Source organism: Castor canadensis, chromosome 10 (assembly GCF_047511655.1).
Source record: "Castor canadensis chromosome 10, mCasCan1.hap1v2, whole genome shotgun sequence".
NCBI lineage: Eukaryota > Metazoa > Chordata > Mammalia > Rodentia > Castoridae > Castor > Castor canadensis.
This window is the reverse complement of record NC_133395.1, coordinates 85,261,356-85,288,848: the sequence shown is the minus strand read 5'-3', so window position 1 is coordinate 85,288,848 and position 27,493 is coordinate 85,261,356. Positions and strand designations below refer to the sequence as shown.

Here is a 27,493-nt window from a genome sequence, read left to right as displayed (position 1 = left end):
CAGCCTGAGCATGGTCATGATTTGTTTTCAGGAAAAAATAGTACAGATCCTAAATCAAGATGCTGTTTTTGTGAGGTCATTCAGGAGACATTAAGAAGGCAGAGGCAGGCGTGATTATCTCCAGTGAAGGACATGAAGCCGAGGGCTGCAGGCCACTGTTAGACCACAAGGTCCACATTGCCACAGCCGGGAAGCCATCAGCCCTGAGCAGCTCCCTCTGTGTGGAAAAGCATGAGGCAGGCAGCAAAGAAATGGAACCAGAGTTCTTCCCACTTCACTACTTTCCTGAGCATAAGTCTTTTTCTTCATCAGAGAAAATACTTCCTCAAAAACGCATTAGAAAATGACCACATTAAAATGAAAACAAAAATAGATAAAAGCATGCAGTATTGACTTCAAGCAGAGATGTTTGTCATTTCAATGGGTCAGAAGCATTCATTTAATTGTGGCTATTCTGGTATGGTAATTAAGGAACAAGCAGCACTGTATTAGATGGAAAAGGGGTAAGGGAGGCACAAACTCAGCCCAGAAATAACAGCATTCAGCCTAATGATGAGCAGGATGGTCGACAAGAGAAACTAGGCCACACAGACACATGCGGCCTCTTTGGTTCCTTTGCCAGAAACGACTATCCCCTGGAGGGAAAAGGAAACCCCCAAATGCACTTTTGCAGCCCTGCACCTTGCCCCACCCTTCTCTGATGGGTTCAATTTGACAAGAGCAATCGCTCCATAGTCTACATCCTATGAATACACAGTTTCAATAAAGCAGGTCACAGAATCTCCCTTCCCTAGACATTTCAAAGAAAAAGACAGACAAATATTTGCCTGGAACTCCTAGGAAATCTCTTAAGGTCCTTTCCAGCAGTATGATGTTATAACTCAAGTATTTAATAATGCTGCGTGTATAACATCCTGAGTTGCTGACAGTGTACAGGAAGTGCGATTCCCACAGGCCCCTGCTCAGTTGACTCTGGAAAGTAAATGGGCAGGTGTGCATGGTGGCCCCTAGTTCACGCAGGGTCTGATGGTCTATGACCATGAATGTGTGCTTGGACCTGAGGCAGGTCACCTGATACAAAGGAACACCAGTTCTTTCCCCTATATAAACACAATTCCTTCTATCTGCTTCAGGAATTCATTTGAGGAGTTATTTGAAATTAATCAAGGAACAAGATTGAGTTCATGTACTTTTCAGAACCATGTGGATTTTGTAATTCCTCCCTGTGTTTGCAGAAACTCAGGTTTGGCGAGAACGTCAGATATGATCTAACACAGAGCCCCCCCTTTAGGGAGGGAAGTCCCAAAGCTGCAGATGACCAGCCCACAAGCCCTGGAGATGTAGGAAATTTGCTTGAGTTTTATGGGCAGCCCCTAATTTCAGCTTAAAGGGAGACAAAGCCACTATTCCCCTGATCATGTGGTTAAGGTTAACACATTCTTCCAAAGCCCAGGAATCAGGGGGAGCTCTTGCTCAGCAGCAAGAGCAGATATTTACCCACAAGCTGCTGTGATCTAGACACAGGAGGAAATGTTCTGTGTTCCCAGGGACATTTAGGTTTCTGGATAATCCAGCAGACCAGATGACCCAGATATGTCTCATAGGGGTCACAAGGTTGACTCTTCTTCACCTTGTGACTGTCATTAGGAGTGGCCATTTCTTTAATCCTCAGGCCACCTGTGTAATAACCACAAACACATCAGGAGCCTCCATATGCAATGCTCAGTTCAGAGGGGAATGAAATGAAGTTGGCTTGACTGCAGGAGGTTGTTTGTTACAGACCATGGGATCATCAACCCAGCCCGTGCTCTCAGCAATTCATCTCTCTGCTGTGGTTCTGTGCAGTGCTCCAGTCATGAGAGTGGGGCAACTGTAAATCACTGTTTTTCCCTGACCTTACATGCCTGACCAGTGCATGCCACCACATTCTGAAAGAGGAGAAATGCCTGGAGGCCATGTTAGAGAAAGGGTGTTACAAGCACAGCTGTTCTTCAGCAGGGGACATATATGAGAAAGCCCATGCAGCAGAAACAGTAGTGCAGGGTGAGAGGTGATTTTGAGCAGGACCAGAGGCCTATCTGTCAGGGAAAGTATGTCACCTAAATGACAGAGAAGTGGGGCCAGCATCATGGGTAGCCAAAGGAAACCTAACCATCAAGAAGGGGCCTCAGAAACGCACAAGAACAAAGCCACAGAGAAACCTGAATATACTGGTCATTCATCTAGATGGTGCCTCAAAAGATGGGTAGGGTTCTTGGGGTTGGGCTGAAGGTCAAGCAGCAGGCTCTCATGTCAGCTGCTGTTGGTGTCAACAGGGCAGGAGAGCTGATTACCCTGTGGCTGACCTGTGCGATGGCATAATCTGAGTTGTTGGTGGCCTGCATGCCCTCGTTCCCGCTGATCCCCACACCCACGTGGGCAGTCTGGATCATCCCAACGTCATTGGCACCATCCCCGATGGCCAGGGTGATGGCCTTCACCCGCTTCTTCACCACATCCACTATCTCAGACTTCTGCAGTGGAGACACTCTAGGAGAGAAGAGAGAAGAATGGTGAGGATATACATCCTTCCAGAGGAAACAGCTGTAGTCCACATTCTGCTGCATTAAAGGGCAGTTATTGGACAATCTCCAAATCCAGTACGTATGCTTTTCGCTCATGTGCAAAGAAGCTCTCGGAAAACAGTAGCTTGTGGCTTTCAAGTGTTTGCCAACTTCACAGATGAAATACATGCCTCCAAACTAACTTAAAATGTGGCCTATTTGCAATCGTCCTGCTCAACAGAGCCATGTGAGCAGACCCTTCGTGATGTGCGCGCCCTGCTGATGACAAATGCAGTTAAGCTTAGTCACAGAGGTCTTTGGTAATGTCTTCCCAATAAATCAGAGCACAAGTAGGGGCCCCATTTGTGCTTTGCTATACACCATGTATAATGGGCTGACGGGTATTTTCTGTAAAATCTGCTTTTATAGAAGGGAAAGAAAATTGGCAGGGCATGAGAAAGGGCAGGAAGAGGGCCAGAGTAAGAGGAAAGAAGAGAGATTTCTTCATCTCTACCTAGAGGTAAAAGCGTGTTTGAAGGAAGCCAGGGCAGAAGGATCTGGAGTAGGGAGTTCCAGGGGTAGGCAGTAGCTGGACTATGCAGAAGCATAGCCCAAAAGGGTAGTGAAAAGCAGCCCCTGCCTGACAGGGGTGGTTTCCACAAGGGATGAAGAAGGTGGTACAGATTTCATGATTCCTCACCTCCTCCAGGAAGAGCAACTACTAAAAATATATGAGTATAAAGCACAGCAATGTTAATTATGATGAAGTATTTAATTGGAGTGTAAGAGCAGGCAATTCAACAGCATGGAAAAAACAACTGGACGGATTGTTTTAAATTCTGAGTTGGTAAGCCTCTGCATGGATCACAGCGTTCGCTCTTTAAGCATGATTTCCACCACGGGGTGGCGGGGGCGGCCGGGGGCGGCCGGGGCGGGGTACTGCACCTGATGAGGCCATCATTTAACCTCCAACTTTTCTGCAGCCACAAAGATAACACAAGACAGCAGGGAACAGAAACTTGAATAGCCCTGGGCAGACCTGTGGCTGCAACTCCTCAAACCTATGTGTTACCCAAGTCACTAAACAAGTTGGCCTTTATCAGCAAACCTGAGATGGTAGGCAGAAACAGGAAGCCCATGGGGAAGAAAGCTTGGCTACTTTGCTCTGTAGGGAACTGAAGAATTGTGAAGATAGGACAGAGGAGTTGCTAAACAGATCAAGGAGGTTCTTTGAGCTAAAAAGCTGTTGGCTTTCTATTAGGTGCTATAGTTTGGACCTTAAGTGTCCTGAAAAGGTGCTTGTGTTAAAGTCTAAATACTCAGCTTGGAGCTATTGTGAGCTAGAAGAGCCATTAAGAAGTGGGGTCTAGAAGGAGGTCTTTAGATCACTGAGGGCATGCCCTGAAAGGAGATAATGAGAACTGAGCCTGCCTTCTTCCTCCCTTCTTTGCTTCCTGGCCCTTCATGTTTTCTGTCCATCTTTGGTCTACCATGAATTCTGAAGCCTGATGTTTTGTATCACCACAGGCCCAAAACAACAGAGTTAACCTACTATACACTGAAATCTCCCAAACGGCGAGCTGAAATAAACCTTCTTCCTTGTAAGTTGATTATCTCAGGTATTTTTTTTTATAGTAACCAAAAGCTGGCAAACACAGAAGATGTAATGATAAACCAACCAGCAGGAGATGAGCTGCAAGTCAAATAGACTCACTCAGTTTGCTTCTCTGGGATTTGGATCTGAAGTAAGTCAAGTCAAGACACGATTCCAACAGCTTACCATACACTCTGATATCCAACAGCTGCCTTTTCCCAATGAGCAAAAGTAAGAGGGATATAAAGTATCGTATCCCACATTTGAGTAGCATGAAATTCTCATCAAGGATTTATTATGCCCTCAGCTCTAATGCCTTGGAAAAACATAATTCTAGCACACACTAGGGGTTCAAAACAGATGTCAAACAGCTAATTTCTACAGAACTGAACAGGCACCATTACGCTTCCACCATATGGAGCATTTTAGTATGCTGTGTTACCACGAAGCAAAAACCAGCTCTTTCTTCATCTTAATTTGTGACCTGGAATCACACACCACACTTAATAAGCATTTCCAGCATATAATACACTTGGCTCATAAAGTAAGAGCTCCAGACCACATCTGAGCTGAACAAGGTGTTTGGGGGAACTTACAGAACTTATTTGGTGCATCATGAATAAAGGTATGAACTCAAAGAATTCAACTGACTGAAGAGTCTTTCCACTTTTTTGGCTAACAATAGGTTCTAGAATGAGAAGATTCCCTTTCAAAACTTAAAAACAAAATCAGTATCCTGGAGTATCTCATTTTATGGGTATGTGTTCCTGAATTCTTAAAACTAGTTTTTAAAAGTTATTTCAACTACAATATTGAAGTAAAACCATGAGAAATTGCTTTTATAGAGTTAATGATCATGAATTGGTTTATCTGATCTACAGAAGCCTTGGCATCAGAGGGAGTTTCCCCATTCTGATCTTGCAATATAGTCTAAGTGAACTTAAGTAAATTCCTTTCCTGCTCAGGGCTCAGCTGCCACAGAGGAGCTGGACCTAGATTATGATCTATGTACTGAGGTCACCTGAGCCAGAGGGGTTACTAGGAGCTCCACCCAGGAACATCCAAAGAAGTGTGAACCAGACTACAAACACTTACTAAACTAATCAGATTAACTGAATGTTTTCAGTGACGGGACTTCTAAATATCTTCACTCCAAACAGACAGTCCTTATGACCAAAAGGAAGTCTGATGACTATTGGTCTCGATCAGTGAGTCATAAGTGTTAAGCGAGGATCAGAATCACTTAGACACCTTGTAAAGACTCATTCAGAGACCAAGGGGAGACCCACAAATATGTATTTTTAACCAGCTTCCAGGTGATGCTGATGCTGCTGGTCTGAGGACCACAACAAGGAGGCCAGCATTGGCCTTAACAATATCACAAGCTCCTTCTGGTTCAAATGTTTTCTAGCCAATCATAAATTATAACACAGATGCATATAAAACTGCCAGTGATTCAACAATTAGTAAAATCCTGTATCTTATTCCCCTTTCTCAAGTAAAGGTTCTTTTTTACTTTTAAATCCAAAGCTAGTAAGTATAAATTTTGGTTGGTATTTCATTTAAAATAGTCTTCCAATATGAGTTTCACATAACAAAGTAGTAAGATGAAATACCCACCAAAATAAGACATAAAGGACTTCATGCTTCTATCCTTTTTCTTCATGATGATGCAGAAACCGATTTATCTATATCAGGCCTAAAACACATCAGTAATTAACTATTAAACTATTAATTAGTGATTCACAACTGCCAGCATATCAGAAGATCTCACTCTTGAAGTATGCATTTTCCTGTCAAAAATAATGAGCCAGTCTTTAGCACCTCTAATCCAGCTCTCTCCTTCTGGAAAACCCAATGTCTCTGCTGGGTCCAAATTGTGTGGCTCCTTTAAAATGTAATCTCATGTACCAATTTTTGGTGCTTCTCATAGTGGCCTCAAGTTCTAAAAGCAGATTAAAAAATAAATAAATAAAAGCAGATAATTTTGGCAGCTTAGAATGGTCCCTAAGACATGGCGGCAGATGTGAGACTTCACAGATGAGGTGGAGAAGAACAGAGGGCTGATCCAAGCAAACTCAATAGGCACCAAGAAGTGAAAATTCAAGTGAGTCATCAATAGTTTTAAAGTAGACTGAAGTGGTACCATAAAAACGTACACATGAAAAGGAGCTACCTTATTTGTAATAAGGAAGCCTAAGAGATTGTGCCTCTGAAAGATGCAACAACCAGAGAAGTGAGACCAGTTCAGTTTTCATTTCAAAGAACACAGTGCCTGACCATGAAGCTAAAGCCACACTATAAGAGGCAGGATGGGAGCTTTCAGAGAAAAGAGCTGTCCTAGATGTGATGGACTTAAGAGTGAACAGCATGTATCCAAAGTTAAGTGAGCCACAGCACCGACTTCCAGGGAGGAGTGTTTCTAGCTTTTGTTGCTTTACTAGCCAAAGGATCTATCTTATCCCAGCATCTCCCTGAGGACTAAGGTGACACAGAACCCCTTCCACAGGTGATTCCTCTCAGTTCTTAAAATTTGCAAAGCCACATTCAACTCTTGATCAGGAATATAAAAAATACCCTGTGACAGAAGTTTCCACCTTTTTTCCAATCCCATCAGTTGCACTGTAAAAGAACAGACAGAATGACAGATGGCAGATGAGATAATCTGGACTACCAAAGCTTCCAGAATTGACCCTGAAATTAACTACTTGGTTTATCTATTTCAGTACACTCTATTTACTCAGTGTAATGGTTTTATCCATTCTGCAGGAGTGTATTTATCTCTCTAACCTTCTCAAGGGAAAGGATGCCATCTTTCAATTCTGCTCTATCCTTCCCTTGTACAGTGGACGTTCAATAAATAATGATTATCAAAATCATGCTTCTAGGACATTTCTAATCATAACTATAAAGAATGAAAAAAATAGAGTTGTATTACCGTTTCACATAAATAACAGACCTAGAGTACACTATTGCTGGGCAACTGTGAAAGACTACTGACAGATGAAGAAAATAAAGGAATACAAGACTGTCCAGACAACTTGATGGGGTCCAAACTTACCACTCATGGGAAGAAGATAAAAATATCCCATTTTCCTATGATCTGGGGACAGACATGGTTTACAGTTTTCCTGACTAACATGCTGGTGGTCTTGATTCTGTTTTCTACTAATGTCCTTAAAGACATTCCAGGCTTTCTGTGGCAGATCCTGATGATGAATGAGTGACAACAATCACTGGCTTCACAGAGGACCCTCCTGGGAAAAGCCCAGCCTTTCCTCCCCCTTGCCTCTTTAGACCACAGTGCTTTCACTATTATAAGCCAACCATGAGCTCCTGCATATCATCTTGCAATAAGCACTTTGAGGGCTACGATACTGGCTTACTAAGCACTGACTGCAAACGATCTAAGCAAGGCTGGGTGGTGTAAACCATCCAAACGAATCTTACTATTTAACTCCTCACCATGTATTTTCTCTTTGCATAATGATTTAAGGCTAACATCACATTCCGTCACAATCTTGTATGCTTCAGAGTACCTTTGCCCAGCTAATAATAATTCAGTTCTGGTAGAATGCAGCATTTAACTTATGGATTGAATAAGATGATGAACCTATATCATTACTCATAAAAATTTACAGAGTAATAATGAACCCGGATGTGATCTAGCCACTTTTGTGAAATACAGGTAAACACAGATTCTGACATCACTCCCTGTATTTTCCACTCTCACCCATGATGCCCCTTCCCTTGGATTACACAAGTCTGTACAGAGCAGAGGAGAATAGGCAGCTGTGCCTGTATCTGGCGTTTTGTCTCAGTGGTACAACTATATGGCAATTTTAGGAATTTAGCACAAATATTTGGGCAGAAGGCTTAACAACTGCAGAAGGCTTAACATTCCTATGGCATCCTATAAGTACAAAGATAATTTTCAACAGGGCTTAAGTATCCATTTTTAAAAAGCACTAGTGCAAAATGTTTCCATATTTCAGAACAGACCCTTTAGGTATAACTCAACCTTTTTTTATTTTGAGATAGTCTCTTGGTATATAGCTAAGACTGGTCTTGAAGTCACCAAATGCTGGGATTTGAGCTCTCCTTTGCACTCCATAAAAGAAGAGCTTAAAAAATACTCTTTCTATAAATATGCTCCTGGGATAGTATATTAATATTTATTAATACTTTTTCTTATTGTTTAACTCATTTTCAGCATTTAATAATAAAAAATCTGGTAATCTTAATGTCATGTACACACAACACATCCCCACAAAAATGCAGTCTTGGTCCTGCTTCCAGCCCTTTCCTTGCTAATGTCTAATGAACCTCTTAGCTAGAGCTCAAATACTAAGAATTTTATTTAATATTCTTTTCTTTTGTGGTGCTGGTGATGTAATCTAAGGCAAGCGCTTTATCACTGAAGTATATACCCTGAGCTCCGCTCTTAAGACTAGCTAGTCTAGAAACCTGAAGTGACCCTTCTGTAGCATCTAAATCCTGATTCAACACTATGAAAATTCCCTCAAAAAGCAAGAATTTTAAAGGGAAAGAGACCTAACAACTGCAATGGAGATGAGGCTCTCTATGTATCTATCAGTCAGTCTGTCTGTCTACCTTTCTGATTTAACTGCTACATGCCTCGTGGTTGCTTTCGCATTCTGTGAGCATTCCCTTCCAGCAGTTGCAGATCAGCCATCCTACTGCTGTGAGTAGTCAGGGCAACTTGATACTCTTTATTAACTCAACAAAATCTTTAGAACCCGATCCTCCCTATAGCTGTAAATGCTACCTCAGCAGAGACCCACAGAGAGGCTCTGGGAAAAAGGGAGGACACCCTGTATGCCCAAGATCAGTTTACTCTGTGACTGAGAAAGGGTTCACTTTGAAATACAGATACTCTGCTTGAGGGTTCAGAATTTATGCATCTGTACTTGTGTCTATGACAAGTTTATCACATCTCCAGGAAACAGAACAGTAGTGATGCTCAGACAGGAGCCTTGCTTCCAAACATCTAACATGTCCAGGAAATGATGTGGAATGGATCAAGATCTGGGTAAAGCTGAATGGGCTTCACACTGTGATTTACATAGTTCATATTCACTGACAGCAACTTGGTATAGGCTGCCTCTTCCTGTACAAGGTTGACAAGAATGGAGTGGTCAAGGAAGGCTGGGATTTAAATAAAAGATATTAGATCCTCTGTTTCCAGGCTGACACAGGGATTAGAATAACACATTTAAATACCTTAATGTTTTTAGCACAAAAAGCATTAATTTGATACTCTGCTTCCTTGAAGCACTTTATTAAGGCCCCCAAGACCCTCTCAGGAGTGGCTGCCTTCCTTGAAGTTAAAATACACGTACTGTTCCCACTGCAACTTCACTACTATTTCAAAACAGTGTGCCTGGCCTCTGCTTTGGAAAAGGAAACAGAGATGAGAGGAAAGCTGAGAAGTGTTTGATTTTGACATTTCAGAGCAGGCTTATGGCTCCTGCAGGACTGGGTTCATGAGCTCATGCTCCACTGAAAATTAATGATGACTGAGATGCTTAGAGTGACTTTAAGAAGACCCGCCCCCCAATCGCCTGAAACCTGTGCCTGAAACAAAAGGTCATCTGATTCCCAGTCCAACATACACAACTTCTCACCTGAGCTCTGGAAAAGTGGGACAGCCTGTCTGATTCTGACTTTCACCACAGTCCTAATCAAAGCAGCCAAGGGACAGCTGAAGGACAGGCAAGGCCAACACACGTGTGCCTCATACTTGAAGTAGCCTGCAGGGTTTTGTTCCTTTTTTCATTTCATTTCATTTCTTTTGTTTTATTTTTAATTTGAGTGGAGTTTATTGTGTGGGAACAGAGGTAAGTTGGACTAAGCTCTTTCTTCCAAGTGGCATACACACTTTCTAAAAACCTGAAGCCTATTTTTAACAAGCTACCAATTCTCATTGTCAACAGCAAGAAATGATAGTGCCTTTCTTCTTCGTGACCATGTAAGTAAAACTGCTAAAAACACAGCGGTGGCATTATCAAAGCTGAACTTGAAAATGACTCCTAAGGATTCTGTGCACTTACTAAAGTCCTAAAGAAACAGAGGTAGGCATCAGGTAGACATGGTGTTCTCACCATGTCTTGGAGGTTCTGGTGGGTTGAGGTGGGTTGAACCCAGGTACAGAGATCAATCACATAAGGTCCACATGCAGAGAGGACAGGACCCCACGACACTGTATCGATAAAAAGAAGTTATTAGACTGACTACAGCAGTGGTTACCACAGTCTACTACTACTACAAACCTTAGCTTGCAACTTGCTCCTCTAATTAATCAACACTGTCCTAATACACTTCCTGGGACCACAGTAGATCTGAAAGGTCCTGGGTCCTTCTGACTTCATAATTAGGCCAGGAGCTAGCTGGTATCAGGAGTTTGTTTTCCTCATCTTTATCCTCCTAGCACAAACCTGATAGTTAACAAATGTTTGTTGTATTACTCATGTTTTTGGTAATGGTTTTTCAGATTTCAAACACAGCCCTCTTTTCTTTCTCCTCTTTCTCATTTATAGTTGTTTCCATTTCATGTTCAAGGAAAATTAAAATGAGTAATGATGGCCTTGCAGTTTTGATCAAAGAAAGTAGAAGATGAGGGCTTTGAGTTGATGACAACCCCTGTTCAGAGGAGAAGCCCAAATTTCAACCTTCAAATCCATCTGTTAGCTATACTTTTCAGAGTAAGTTAATATGCCAATAGTCATGTTTCTCAAGTTACCACCTTTTGTAATTAACAGCCACCATCTAAAATTCAAGTTTGCTATTGACGTGGTTTGATGGGCAGGGCTGGTGCCACAACACCTGCCACATTCTCTGTGCCTGACAGTTGCAGCACAGAGGCACCAAGACACATGTCCTTCAGAGCAGAGGCAAATCTTGGAGCCTGAAATGGAGACCAAGGTTAGCATTAGCCAGACACATACCCACCTGGATTAGGGCTGGTTCCAGACCAAGAGTTTAGGATGAAGAAAGTTTCAGCAAAGAAACATAAGAAGTGGTGGTGCTGGTGTGTGTGTGTTGGGTGCAGGGAGGGAGGGCTCTTGGGAACACAAACAGCAGAGGCTCCCAACTTTAGTGAGATAAAGCTTTTACTTCTCTTCCTGTTATAAAGCTTTTACGTCTCTAGGTACCATGCCTGTACCTAAGAACTACACTCACCTCTTAGCTGAAAACTGAGCCTCAGCTAAGGAAATGTGACAGAACAGTAGCTAAGTCTGTGGAGTCCAAGCAAAGTTACCAGAACACTCTCTGTCTCTCATACCCACAGACACACACTCGCACACATGCACACATGAATTATCTCTTGAAATTGAAACAGTACATGGGTAAAATCTAAAGTAGTGACAGCTCAGGCAGTGCAACCATTTCCCCCAGACAATACAGCAGCACTGACCTCCTGTCCAGTTAGACTGGAGTGGCCAGGTCCCAGTGCACCAAGGTAGGCACATAATGGGTCTCCAATTGCTTCAGTGACATAGGGGGTGACAGACAGCATACATTCATGTCCATTGAGGAGCTACAGGGGAGATGCTTGTCTTCTCATCAGAGAACCATGCTCTCAGAACCGGCCAAGGTCAAGACCAGATTTTGTGACCTAAGGTCCAAGGTAATGGTAACCAACATGTGGAGAAGGCCTTTGTGGCCCCAGGGGCTGCTCAGAAAATTCACACACCACCTTCCCATCCCTTGGAGAGTCAGGGTATTCTCTGTCCTGGAGATCTTTAGGGATAAGGGGGGACCTAACTCAAGGGACAATGATGTGTTAGCAAATGAATGGAGTGAGCAGGAATCCAGAGTCAGGTCTCTACTTTCCATATGTGTCTCCACCTTGGTCTTCTTTTTCTCCTCTGTGAAGAGACCAACAAGAAGCACTTTAATGTTCTGTGAGCTCTAAAATCTATGCTTTTAAGTTGAAAGCAGAACAACGGGCTCACAACACACGACCAGTGCTGGGGTAACAGCAAATGCTGACTTAGCACCTGCAGTTGACCATCAGTAACTGGGCTGAGTGCTTTCCACACACACAAGCATATTCCATCCTGGCATAGCTCTGCAAGATCGGTGCTGTCGCTCTCTCCATTTCACAGAGAAAAACTCAGTTCAGAAAGGGCAACATAGTGTGACCAAGGTCACATACCCAGCAAGTGTCTAACATGAGACCTGAATGCAGTCATCTTGCTCCAGGATCTGCTTGCCCCAAGAAGATGCTCTTGGCTTCTGTAAGACACACACCTGTGTCCTACTGAGCAACTGATCCCTGGATGGGTGGGCATAGAACACAGGCAGGAGAGCTCCTACTACTAACCCTGTGAGAACCCAACAAAGCTACCTTCTCTTTCTCCCCTAGATTCTGAGTTTTCTTCTTGTAATTTGGGGACATCAGCACTGCTGTCTGCCTTGGAGAATAGCCACAAAGACTGAACAAATGCTAAAGGTGGAAAAGCATTTTGAAACATTAAAAAAACCCTAGATTTCTACCTGACTCCTGGATTGAACACCTGTGATGCATAAGAATCCCAAGCACTGTTGCTGCCTCTCTGTTCAGAACCCACCCAGGCTCAGAGCTAACACTGGCCAGGAATGTCCTTCCCCTAAGCTCCTGGCTTCAGGGTCTCTCTAGGTCTGCGAGATGGAGAGGGCAGAGAATGAGAAAGAGAAGAAAGTCTTGTCTGACTGGTCCCTGCTTGAATTTATTTCCCTTCCCTTTAAGTCCTATATAAGATTATTTCCATGTATAATTTTAGATAGGGTTATTTTCCATATCACACTATAGGTTGACCATCCCTAATTCAAAAACCTGAAATCGAACATCCAAAGTGTTGTGAGCACCAATATGGTGCCACAAGCAAAAAATTCCACATAATTAAACTTTGTTTCGTGCACAAAACTATTAAAAATGTTATGTAAAATTAGCCTCAGGCTGTGTATATAAGGTGTATATGAAGCATTAATTTCATGTGTAGACTTGGTTCCCACATATATAATATACTCAAGACATGTATGTTCAAGTATCACCAAATCTGAAAAAATCTGAAATCTACTAACCTGTAATATCTTCACATTGAACATGAGTACAGACGATCAAGACTATGAGCTTTTCCAGGGTAGAAATTAGGGCTCCATGTTTTAGTTGCCCATACATCCAACAAAGGGCTTTGCTCACAACTACTGCTAATTGTGCCTGTGTGAGTCAGATGTCAGATGGCGGTCTTCAAGGAGGAGTTTTGAGATGCAGGATGAGCGAAGCGGTAAGGGTAGGTCTGCAGTAGAGAGTCATTACCGATGGACAAAGAACTTAGACCTTGCTAGCTCACTTCCCTTTGGGCAGCTTTGTCCCTGGGAAATCTGGGAACTAACTTGAGGATGCCTTCTCTCTGGAGTTTGAACTGTAATAATATCATAGTTTTTCTCCAATAATGTGTTTTCGTGCCCAAAACAATGTCAGCTGTGCACTAGCATCCATTACAAGCATAAAGAAAGCCTGCCACCATCACAGGCTCTGTCTCATTGATACATGATATCAATGATTGACACATGATATCAACCACAGCAGAATGAACCTTTTCCATTCAAATACTGGAATAGTTTCCCTTTGACTCGCATCTCCAACAACAACAAAAACAACAACAAAAAACAACCAGTAAATAAGGCAATTGGGAAGCAATTAGTACAAGGAGATGTCTCTAATCGTTTTTTCTCTAAGAAAATGGGCAGAAATTGTATGAAATACTTTTTTTAAAAGCCTAACTATGAGGTTGGGGATGGTAGCTCACACTTATAATCGTAGCTGCTTAGGAGGGGGAGAGCCAGCGGAGCACAGATCACAGTTTGAGGTCTGGGAGAAAGTTTGGGAGACCCCACCTCAGGGGGAGCACAGATAGAAGGACTGTGACCCAGGCTGGCCTGGGTGTAAGATGAGACCCTCCCTCAAAAATAACCAACACAAATAGGGCTGGCAGAGAGGACCAAGTGGTCCTGACTAGTTCAACTCCAACTACCAAATGAATAAACAGCTAATTACATAAAGCAGTACCAGGTAAGATAATTAGCAAGTGAACAACAGAACTGTCCACTTCATTGGGTGGCCATTTTTGTTAGCCTAAAACCTTAATGAGATCTAATTATTCTTACATCATAGATTATCTACCTACTGCTATATTTTTTTAAATAAACAAAATCTACAAAAGCACTTCATCTCCCAAATGATGATTATTAAATATTATATAAGCAAATTAAATTTAAATTGGTCCTTTATACTCCATCTGAAAACTGTAAGAGCTAAGACTTCCCTGCCTATCTTTTTTATAGTTCTTCAGGATCCTATTATTTACACAGGACGGTATTTGAGCTACAAACTAAAGTTCTAAAATAGAAGACATTAATTTTCAAGCAAAAGAAAAGACTTTATCATTATCAACACAGTAGTTTTATTGCAGGGCATGGTGGTTCATGCCTGTAATCCTAGCTACTCTTGGGAGGCAGAGATTGGGAAGATCACAGTTCAAAGCCAGCCCAGACATAAAACGTTAGCAAGACCTCTCTCAACAGACAAGCCAAGTGTGATGGTATATGCCTGCAATCCAGCTACATGGCAGGCATAGGTAAAAGGATTATGGTAGTCCTTGGCTGGCACCAGGCAAAAACATGAGACCCTCTCAGAAACATAAGCTAAAAGTAGAAAGGGTAGGGGGTATGGCTGAAGTGGTAGAGTGGTTACCTAGCAAATATGAGGCTTTGAGTTCAATCCCCTGAGAAACACCTCCCCCCCCCCCCACACACACACACAAAGATAGTTGTGACTGTCTTCCAAACAGCTAACTTTAGCTCTTGGTTATAGCAGTAAAAGATTTAAAAAAAAAAAAAGCCTCACATAGTTTTTTGTTTTTGTTTTTTCCATTAGAAATGGTTAAAAGGTGAAGTTTTCCTGACAAGTGCAGAGAAGGTTCCTCTTTCTGGAAAAAGAACAGCCAAGCAAGGCAATGGGCCCACTCTTTTTGACTTCTTAGCTGATATTCTGAGCAGAGCAAAGCAGGACCAGGTAGTTCAAAGCAGCTGATATTCTTCATCAATTTTCTTTGTGCATTTGGGTACTTCTGATTAGTATGCTAAGAGGCTCAGGTCATTAGAGGGCAGGAAAAACAATTCATTCATCTAGGCCTCAAACAACAGTATAGCAACTGAGCGCCACCTGCTGAATTCTGAGGGCTTGTGTGACAAGGACAAGGTGGGTGTCAGCCCTGACTAGGCGGGATCTGCAGAGCACCAGGCTCTCATTCACTAAAGCCCACAGACACAATGCTGTGCAAGGAGAGAGATTTCTTTTCAAGGCCTTGAGTGAATGAAGGAGAGAAAATATACAGGAATGTTTGCCTAATACACTTAGCAGCAATTAGGAAACACCCACTTCTATTTCTTCCAGACGCTGAGTTAAGGAAGGAAGTGGACTTTCCCTGGCTCTGGGGAGTTAACTTCCTGAGTTTCAATGCAGGTGGCAGGAGACCCTTCACACAATAGCTGCCCGTTCCCATGGTGAAATACTCTCAGAGAGAAACTGGAAACAAGGTCACTGAGCTTGAGAGGCCATCCCTTCAGGTTGATGATGGTTTTCCCTGGTCACATCCCCCAGAGGTCAGCACCACACTCACTGTCCTCATAGCATGGCTCCAATGTCCACCTCGATCCCTGGCTCCTGACTGCCTTTGTGAATGGATTCACTGCACCAGAGATTCTCCAATTTTACAGCTTCACGCTGTCCTGGTCTGTAGAGCAGAGAACTGTATGCATCAAAGGGAGGGAAGCCAATAACCACACGATTCAGAGTGTCTGGGCAACATTCATATGAATCAGCACCGAGCTGAGGGCTTGAAGGGGGTAGAAATGGCTTTGTGAGCGTGTAGGTGGAGCCAAGGGGCAGCTGTGAGCCGCACCCACATGTTCACACTTGCTTCATGACTCCTGCAGCCGGGTTACACACCTTGGTCTCATACAGCAGTTCTGGACATGCTGTGGCCTGCCAGGCTAGCCCTTCTCCCACAGAGGTGTGTGGGGCCACTGCTCCACCCTGCCTCTCTTGGCAAATGAACTTGAGACTCAGCTTTGCAAAAGGTACTGTGGAAAGACCCAAAGACCCCACAGTTGAGGAGACCTGGTGGTGCTTCCCAATATTTCAAGCTCCACTGGGGGAGATAGGACATGTCTATAAATCACTCCAGCCAAGTTAGAAGTGGACACTGCTGTGACACACAAATTTAGCCAATGACACAATGGAGGGAGATGAGAAAGGGGGAGGAAAAGTTAGATAAAACTCAGAGAAGCCTAATTTCCTGAGCTATTGTGGAAGCATGGACAGAGACTGTGGGCCCAAATCAGCAAAACAGGCAGCTCAGGAGGAGGGAACAGACTCTGACTACTTAATGTTGATGAATGGGCAAGTGAGAAACCTTCTGCACTACCTAATTACCAACGGACAGCATGGTAGCCCTCAGCATCCATGGGTCCTGGAACATCAGCGTCCAGGGACACTGAGAGGTGACTGTACTTTAAATCATTTCTGGATTACTTTTTGTAGCTAATAAAAATATTGTGTAAGTCATTACTGTATCGCATTGCTTAGGGAATAATGACAAGAACAAAAAGAAGTTTATATATTTTTAGTATAGTTTTTTTCTGAATATTTTTGTTAGACATCTATTAGTGAGGTTGAATTCAAAACAACCCCAGGGTAATGGGAGGTTAACTTAGTTACTTTCAACTAACCACAGAGAAGGCTGCAGAAGAACCAGGAAACCCACCAAATAAATCTCCTTTCCACAGTAAGCTAAATTTTCCCAGGAAAATAGGTCCTCTGTACCCAGAAGACAGCAAGACTAGCTGTGAGCCCACAGCTGCTTTTGTAGACAACACTCCTGAAACGCAGTCAAGAAAATGGCTTCAATGTTGGACCCTGGACACAGGAACAACACAGTGTCAGGCTTTGAAAAAATATACTCCCCCTAGGAGTACTTTATCAAACTATCAACATAATTCCAAAATCATTTAGTTTTCTTTTCCCAAACAACTCTCAAAATCGAAATTTTACATGCACAGTGTAGCAGAGGGTTTTTCTTCACAAGATTTTTGTTCCTTTTGTGTCCATATAAACTGTGATGTCAACACTCACAAATGAGGCAACCACTACAGACACCCACCCAGGCTCCCCATACCTCCTACCTAGTGTGTGTGCGCACTGACTTCTAAAGTCATATGCTACACATCGTGTTAAGAAGGGTCCTGCTGAACTGTAAATGTCCACGCAGTGTATCTGACACCAAGCTGAAGCCACTTGACCTCAGGAACAGGAGAGGGCAGTGTGGAGCAGAGGGCAGTGGGGAACTGTCGGACTGCTTAAGTGTAGTGCCTGGGCACAGTTCTAAGTGTGCTTTGATAGGTCTATGTGCAACTGTGCTTTGCAGATGCTCCTGGACTTATGACAGTTCTGTCCTAAGTGGACTATGCACTCCACATACCCAACCTCCTAACAGCACAGCCTTGCCTCACCTGCCTTGCTTGTGCCCAGGTCACGTCCATTACTACAGTAATCATCTAGCAGAAGGCCTGTTCCATAGAAAGTGCCAAGTATCCTATGAAACTTACCCTCGTGGTCACGTGGCTGACTGTGTAAGTCCTGGACTTAAGATCTTTTTTACTTTTGATGGAGCAAAAGCATAGCCATAGAACTATTCAGTTTCTCACTTTCTGCATAGTACTCAATAAATTTATGAGTTATTCAACACTTTCTTATAAAAATAAGCTTCATGTTAAGATCATTTTGCCTAACTGCAGGGTAATGGGAGCATTCTGAACATGTTCAAGGTAAGTCAGGCCAAGTGGTGGTGTGTGCAGGTTGGGTGTATTCAATGTATCTTCCACATTTTCACTTTACTGTGGACTTATTGGGATGAACCTCACCACAAGTCCAGGAGCATCTGGGTTTAGCTGGGCTTCATGGACCCAACAGGGTGACACTTCCAGAGAGCAGCCCTTTGAGACATGGAGGCTGCCCTGTAGAGGACTGCACTGAGGTCTCCTTTCTGTGGCCTTACAGAGACACAGATACATCAATACACTGATACAGTAAGATTGTTTTGACAGATGAACTTGGCTGTACACGTGCAAGAAATTATTTTTAAAGTAGACTCAGATGTCAACTATAAGAAATGAAGAAAACACCACCACAGTTAACTCAAGTCATTTGTTCTACTCAACAACCACCAGAACATGCCATTTACATCTCTTTTCCTTTTTTATAGAAAACTGAAGGACTCATGTGTGTTTGATGCCATCCACATCTCCACACACGGCAGCCTTGATCTGCTCAGGTGAAGCTGTCCACCACCCTGGAGCAGCAGCCCCTCCTGGACAGCTCAGAAGCTCCCCACGCAAGGGTTCCATCCATGTCCAGATGACATGGTTACGTCTTTTCCTCACTGCCGCTGACACAGCCTGGATCTTCAGTACCTGCTGCTCACATTCCTGTACCTCGCTTTTTCTCCAAGAAATGCTCTACCTCTACTCCCAGCTTCTGTCTCCATCAGCTAAACTCTACTGCATTTTGAAGACCACTTATATGTCACCTTCTTGGGGGAGAGCTCCTCCTCTCAGCCTCTTTCCCCATCCCAGCAGCCTAACCTGTCCATCTTCCTGTAGCTCCCCAAACCCTGGGGAGTACATCAGTCAGAACCTGCACCCAATTACCCCAAACAACCTTTGGTCTTTCCCAAAGACGCATCCCTGTGAGGAAAAGACTGTCTGTCTCCTTTAGCATCTATGGAGCAGTATCCATCCAAGCTCAGCACAAATGGCACCAATCAGAATAAAAGAATTAAGTTTAATCTAACAAAAGACACACACACACACACACACACCCCGGGGACCCATGGCAGCATCGTGTTGGTAAAAGCTATGTTGATAACTGGTGACTCAGATGGTATTACAACTTCATAGTACCCCAATAAGCTTTCTCAATTCAGGAAAACGTTCATTTATTTTAGTCTCTAGGAATTGTTCTCGAAACGCTTGTGGTCCGTATAATGTGGTGGGGGAAACTCTTCACTGATACTAACAACATTAAAGTAAAAAGAAGAAAAACAGCTTGAAAATGCTATAACCAAAGCCAGAATAACTGCTAATACAAATGGGCCCCTCTCAGGGCCAGCGGGTCCCAGTAATGGCTCACCTCAAAGCGGCTGCAGCCACACTGTTTACTCTCTACTTGGGGCTTAAAAGCATTTCGGCTGAGGAGCCACCCTGGAGCAGAAACTGCTAAGCCCATGTAATGCCCAGCAGAGCGGGACCATCTTCTGATTAATCTACCAGTACCAAAAGAAAAGAAAGACATCAAACCATGTCTCTACTAAAAAATTAAACCAGAGGCCAGTGCCTCCAGTGCTGTGGAAGCTGGGATGAAAGCTGGATGGGGTCGAATGAAAAAGAAACAAATATTTTACATTGATTAATGCTTATAGGATTTTTTTCCCCTCAAATGTCATAACATTTCATTCAATGGTTGAACCAAAGAGTTTATATAACATTTAAAATGAAAAAAAAAAAGTTTCAGAAAGCTTAAGAAACCTCAGATGTGTCAAGAGGAGAAAAATCAGGTCACTCAAAACAGTTCTAAAGAACATTCAAAACAGTTTGGCAGAACTCTGACCAGTTTGCTGAAATAGCTTCAACATGAAATCTCATAGGGGAAAAACAGTCTTGTCACCTCCTTTCATCAGAAAATAATTTTTCTACTGTGAGTGAAATTTTCTTAATTTAAGTGACTTGGCTCATTCACAATGTTCAGCTCTACCCACACATGCTGCTTTGAAAACAAGTATCCCGCCACACACCTCTACTCAGACCTGTTTTCCAAAGTGGAATCGAAGCCCTGTAACTGTGATTCCCAAATCAGATGGAATTACAAATGGATCAATAGTAGCCCTTACGGATCTTCTAAACAATCAGCTGAGCTGGTTTTTAAAAAGCCAAGGAGGAGAGATTCCAAGATGGCGGCTAGAGGGAGGAAGCAGAAAGCGAGCCTCCTATAGTGAAATCTTGGAGAGACGCTGGAGACACACTTAGCAGGCATAATCACCAAGAAAAGGCATAACTTTGACCCCTCCACATCTCCACCCGTGCAGAGAATCTCCACTTCACGTTAAACGGAGAACCAAGGAGGCCCCCGGGCCGCCAGTGGCCGGCGCCCATACGGCTTGGGAAGACGCGGACCAGCTTACTGTCGATTAGTACACTAACACTCCCTATTTATACCTTTGAAACTCTCTTGTCTGATACCTTGTTCTGCTTTCTCCCTCTTGTCTGTATATTTGTTTTCCCCTTTAACTTCTTGCTTTCCATCTCAGCTCACTCTTCCATTCTCAATATTACCATTGTTATTATTACAAGCTAGAAAATACTTAATTACACACAGTACAGGGACAGTAACAACACCAAGGACAATGACAGGAAGACAGAAAAAACAAGGAAACCAGTTTCCCCACAGCAAAAAATTAGTACAGGAACCAGAGGGGAATGAAGAGAACAGAAACTCAGATCCAGACTCCAACAAAATGAAGATAAACTATGCCAAAGGACCCAATGAAGCCCACAAGAATAATTTAAAAGAAGACATACTACAAGTACTCAATGAGAATTTTATAGAGATGATACTGGATAGGGTCAACCAAAATGTACAGGAGACACTCAAGAAATTCCAAGACAATAAAAATAGAGAATTTGAAAAAGCAAAAGAAGAAATAAAGGAAACCATAGAAGCACTGTATAAACACCAAAGTGAAAGAGAGAACACAATGAATAAATGGATAAATGAACTCAGGACAAAAATAGACAGCAATAAAGAAGAAAACAGCCAGGATATGGAAAACCTCAGAAAAAAGAACGAAACAGAACTGCAAAACAAAACGGAAGGCCAATCCAGCAGAATAGAACAAACAGAAGACAGAATCTCAGAACTTGAAGATGAAATGGTAATTAAAGGAAAAACTGAAGAACTATTAATTAAACAACTCAAGACCTGTGAAAAGAAAATGCAACAACTCACTGACTCCATCAAAAGACCAAACTTGAGAATCATGGGCATCGAAGAAGGAGAAGAGGTGCAAGCGAAGGGAATGCGTAATATATTCAACAAAATAATAACAGAAAATTTCCCAAATCTAGAGAAAGAGATTCCCATACAAATGCAAGAGGCCTCCAGGACACCAAACAGACCAGATCAAAATAGAACTACTCCACGACATATCATCATTAAAACAACAAGTTCAGAAACTAAGGAAAGAATATTGAAGGCTGCAAGAGAGAAAAAACAAGTAACATACAAAGGTAAACCCATCAAAATTACAGCAGACTTCTCAACAGAAACATTAAAAGCAAGAAGAGCGTGGGGTGAGATCTTCCGGGCACTGAATGAAAATAACTTCAACCCCAGGATACTCTACCCAGCAAAGCTATCATTCAAAATAGATGGAGCAATAAAAGTCTTCCATGATAAGCAGAAACTAAAACAATATGTGACCACAAAGCCACCATTACAAAAGATTCTGCAAGGGATCCTGCACACAGAAAGTGACACCCAACTTAACCATGAAAAGGCAGGCAGCACCAAACCACAGGATAAGAAAAAGCAAGACAGTAGAGAGTAACATCAAGTTAGGTACACACAATCAAACCTTCAAACAACTAAGATAACTAAATGGCAGGAATCACCACATACCTATCAGTACTAACACTTAATGTTAATGGACTTAATTCACCCATCAAAAGACACCGTTTGACAAAATGGATTAAAAAAGAAGATCCAACAATTTGTTGCTTACAGGAGACTCATCTCACCGACAGAAATAAGCATATGCTTAGGATGAAAGGCTGGAAGAAGATTTACCAAGCCAACGGCCCCCGAAAACAAGCAGGAGTAGCAATACTTATCTCTGACAAAGTAGACTTCAAACCTACATTGATCAAACGAGATAAAGAAGGACATTCCATACTAATAAAAGGGGAAATAGACCAAAAGGAAATAATAATCATCAATCTGTACGCACCCAATGTCAACGCACCCAATTTCATCAAACATACCTTGAAAGACCTAAAAGCATATATAAACGCCAACACAGTGGTTGTGGGAGACTTTAACACTCCATTATCATCAATAGATAGGTCATCCAAACAAAAACTCAATAAAGAAATCCAAGATCTAAAATATGCAATAGATCAAGTGGACCTAGTAGATGTCTACAGAACATTTCATCCAACCTCTACACAATATACATTCTTCTCAGCAGCCCATGGAACCTTCTCCAAAATAGATCATATCCTAGGGCACAAAGCAAGCCTCAGCAAATATAAGAAAATAGAAATAATACCATGCATACTATCTGACCACAATGCAGTAAAAGTAGAACTCAACAACAAAAGTAAAGACAAAAAACATGCAAACAGCTGGAAACTAAATAACTCATTACTTAATGAAGAATGGATCATCGATGCAATAAAAGAGGAAATTAAAAAGTTCCTAGAAGTCAATGAAAATGAAAACACAACCTACCGGAACCTATGGGACACAGCTAAGGCAGTCTTGAGAGGAAAGTTTATAGCCATGAGTGCATATATTAAAAAGATTGAAAGATCCCAAATCAATGACCTAATGATACATCTCAAACTCCTAGAAAAACAAGAACAAGCAAATCCCAAAACAAATAGAAGGAGAGAAATAATAAAAATAAGAGCTGAAATCAATGAAATAGAAACCAAAAAAACCATACAAAGAATTAATGAAACAAAAAGTTGGTTCTTTGAAAAAATAAACAAGATCGATAGACCCCTGGCAAACCTGACTAAAATGAGGAGAGAAAAAACCCAAATTAGTAGAATCAGGAATGCAAAAGGGGAGATAACAACAAACACCATGGAAGTTCAGGAAATCATCAGAGACTACTTTGAGAACCTATATTCAAATAAATTTGAAAATCTAAAAGAAATGGACAGATTTCTAGATACATATGATCATCCAAAACTGAACCAAGAGGAAATTAATCACCTGAATAGACCTATAACACAAAATGAAATTGAAGCAGCAATCAAGAGTCTCCCCAAAAAGAAAAGTCCAGGACCTGATGGATTCTCTGCTGAATTCTATCAGACCTTTAAAGAAGAACTGATACCAACCCTCCTTAAACTGTTCCATGAAATAGAAAGGGAAGGAAAACTGCCAAACACATTTTATGAAGCCAGTATTACACTTATCCCAAAACCAGGCAAAGACACCTCCAAAAAGGAGAACTATAGGCTAATCTCCTTAATGAACACTGATGCAAAAATCCTCAACAAAATAATGGCAAACCGAATTCAGCAACGCATCGAAAAGATTATTCACCACGACCAAGTAGGCTTCATCCCAGGGATGCAGGGGTGGTTCAACATACGAAAATCAATAAACGTAATAAACCACATTAACAGAAGCAAAGACAAAAACCACTTAATCATCTCAATAGATGCAGAAAAAGCCTTTGATAAGATCCAACATCATTTCATGATAAAAGCTCTAAGAAAACTAGGAATAGAAGGAAAGTTCCTCAACATTATAAAAGCTATATATGACAAACCTACAGCCAGCATTATACTTAACGGAGAAAAATTAAAACCGTTCCCTCTAAAATCAGGAACCAGACAAGGATGCCCACTATCTCCACTCCTATTCAACATAGTACTGGAATTCCTAGCCAGAGCAATTAGGCAAGAAGAAGGAATAAAAGGAATACAAATAGGTAAAGAAACTGTCAAAATATCCCTATTTGCAGACGACATGATCCTATACCTTAAAGACCCAAAAAACTCTACTCAGAAGCTTCTAGACATCATCAATAGCTATAGCAAGGTAGCAGGATATAAAATCAACATAGAAAAATCATTAGCATTTCTATACACTAACAATGAGCAAACGGAAAAAGAATGTATGAAAACAATTCCATTTACAATAGCCTCAAACAAAATCAAATACCTAGGTGTAAACCTAACAAAAGATGTGAAAGACCTCTACAAGGAAAACTATACACTTCTGAAGAAAGAGATTGAGGAAGAATATAGAAAGTGGAGAGATCTCCCATGCTCATGGATTGGTAGAATCAACATAGTAAAAATGTCGATACTCCCCAAAGTAATCTACATGTTTAATGCAATTCCCATCAAAATTCCAATGACATTCATTAAAGAGATTGAAAAATCTACTGTGAAATTTATATGGAAACACAAGAGGCCACAAATAGCCAAGGCAATACTCAGTCAAAAGAACAATGCAGGAGGTATCACAATACCTGACTTCAAACTGTATTACAAAGCAATAACAATAAAAACAGCATGGTACTGGCACAAAAACAGACATGAAGACCAGTGGAACAGAATAGAGGATCCAGATATGAAGCCACACAACTATGAGCAACTTATCTTTGACAACGGAGCTAAAAATATACGATGGAGAAATAGCAGCCTCTTCAACAAAAACTGCTGGGAAAACTGGTTAGCAGTCTGCAAAAAACTGAAACTAGATCCATGTATATCACCCTATACCAAGATTAACTCAAAATGGATCAAGGATCTTAATATCAGACCCCAAACACTTAAGCTGATACAAGAAAGAGTAGGAAATACTCTGGAGTTAGTAGGTATAGGTAAGAACTTTCTCAATGAAACCCCAGCAGCACAGCAACTAAGAGATAGCATAGATAAATGGGACCTCATAAAACTAAAAAGCTTCTGTTCATCAAAAGAAATGCTCTCTAAACTGAAGAGAACACCCACAGAGTGGGAGAAAATATTTGCCAATTATACATCAGACAAAGGACTGATAACCAGAATATACAGGGAACTTAAAAAACTAAATTCTCCCAAAACTAATGAACCAATAAAGAAATGGGCATGTGAACTAAACAGAACTTTCTCAAAAGAAGAAATTCAAATGGCCAGAAAACACATGAAAAAATGTTCACCATCTCTAGCAATAAAGGAAATGCAAATTAAAACCACACTAAGATTCCACCTCACCCCTGTTAGAATAGCCATCATCAGCAACACCACCAACAACAGGTGTTGGCGAGGATGCGGGGAAAAAGGAACCCTCTTACACTGTTGGTGGGAATGTAGACTAGTACAACCACTCTGGAAAAAAATTTGGAGGCTACTTAAAAAGCTAGACATCGATCTACCATTTGATCCAGCAATACCACTCTTGGGGATATACCCAAAAGACTGTTACTCCAGAGGCACCTGCACATCCATGTTTATTGCGGCACTATTCACAATAGCCAAGTTATGGAAACAGCCAAGATGTCCCAGCACTGACGAATGGATTAAGAAAATGTGGTATCTATACACAATGGAATTTTATGCAGCCATGAAGAAGAACGAAATGTTATCATTCGCTGGTAAATGGATGGAATTGGAGAACATCATTCTGAGTGAGGTTAGCCTGGCTCAAAAGACCATAAATCGTATGTTCTCCCTCATATGTGGACATTAGATCAAGGGCAAACACAACAAGGGGATTGGACTATGAGCACATGATAAAAGCGAGAGCACACAAGGGAGGGGTGAGGATAGGTAAGACACCTAAAAAACTAGCTAGCATTCGTTGCCCTTAATGCAGAGAAACTAAAGCAGGTACCTTAAAGCAACTGAGGCCAATAGGAGAAGGGGACCAGGAACTAGAGAAAAGGTTAGATCAAAAAGAATTAACCTAGAAGGTAACACCCACGCACAGGAAATCAATGTGAGTCAATGCCCTGTATAGCTATCCTTATCTCAACCAGCAAAACCCCTTGTTCCTTCCTATTACTGCTTATACTCTCTCTACAACAAAATTAGAGATAAGGGCAAAATAGTTTCTGCCGGGTATTGAGGGGGGGAGCGGGAGGGGGTGGAGTGGGTGGTAAGGGAGGGGGTGGGGGCAGGGGGGAGAAATGAACCAAGCCTTGTATGCACATATGACTAATAAAAGAAAAATGAAAAAAAAAAAAATAAAAAAAATAAAATAAAAAAATAAAAAGCCAAGGAATCTCTTTGCAACAAAACAAAACTAATTTACATATGTAAACAGAATATCTGAATAAAGCCAGTGAAAATGCCAGCTTTCAGAAAAATCAAACTTTGATAATTTGATGTCCCTGATGAACATTTCTCAGGAAATTCAACATTATTATTACTATTACTATTATTTGAGATAGGGGCTTACTATGAATTCTATACTGGCCTCTCACTTAATAATTCTCCTGTCCCCACTTCCAGAGAGCTGGGATTACAGGCTGCACCAACATGCTCAGCTAATTCAATACTACGTTGAGCAATGTATTGGCATGTTTTTGGGCAGGCAGCTCACACTTACTCTGTCCTAACCTGTAAAAGTGGAGATGATGATGTATACTTTGTAGAGTTTGTAAGAATAAACAATATCTATAATGCAATTTTACCAAATTACATCCCTCCCCCTATTCCCCAGTGGGTACCTGAAACCACTGATTGTAACAAACCCTATAGACACGATGTCTTTTCTTATGTGTACACAAGTTCAATGCTTTTTCCACCTTAACTAAGCACTGATCACACACTGGGGCCATACTTCTGCAGTATGAGGTACTATAGCAAAACTAGCACTAATTTCTTTTCCTTCTTTACAATTTCACACACAGAAGACTCTCTTACCTTAGGTCTTAGCAACCTCAGCATGATTTTTTTTTCTTTCCTTACTAAGTTGGGAACTTTTCCCTTTGCACGTAAAGGAAGCACTTTACAGCTTCTTCTTGGCGCTTCCAAGTTGTGAGAATCACTACTCTTGTGCCTTGGTGCCAGTATTACATAAAATATGGGTTTCTTGAACACAAGCATTGTAATGCCGTGACAGCAGATCTGCTAACTGAACTGGTTGACCCTGGCTGATACGAGGGGAGCGTCCACAGTGTAGGTACTCTGGGATAAAGGGATGGCTCACACTCTGGGCAGGGTGGTATGAAATTTAAGCACACGTACTCAGAATACAAACAATTTAAAACTTATGAGTTACTGAATTCTGAAACTTGCTATTTAGTATTTTTGCCCCACAGTTGACCACAGGAAACTGAAACTGTGGGAAATGAAACTACAGGTGGAAGGGAGGGGGCTACTATATACCCAGTCTGTGCCAAACTCTGCAGAGTGCTCCCTCTGCTTGGAAAGTGTCCTGCACATGGCTGAAAGACATCACTTCTGTTGTAGCATAAACCGCACTGCACCATAAAGCCCT

At 41.8% G+C, this 27,493-nt stretch overlaps 1 protein-coding gene across 9 annotated transcripts in view; it reads right to left on the bottom strand.

Annotated features, from left to right (window-relative positions):
• LOC109685508 (phospholipid-transporting ATPase IB) overlaps window positions 1-27,493 on the bottom strand; it is a 583,492-nt gene that overhangs the window by 224,989 nt on the left and 331,010 nt on the right. For all 9 annotated transcript variants that reach the window (XR_012436298.1, XM_074043751.1, XM_074043752.1 and 6 more), the window contains one exon: window positions 2,346-2,529. Coding sequence is in view for 8 of the 9 variants with exons in the window: in XM_074043751.1 (XP_073899852.1) it covers window positions 2,346-2,529 (184 nt within the window). In the remaining variant the exon portion in view is untranslated. The remainder of the gene's footprint in view (window positions 1-2,345; window positions 2,530-27,493) is intronic.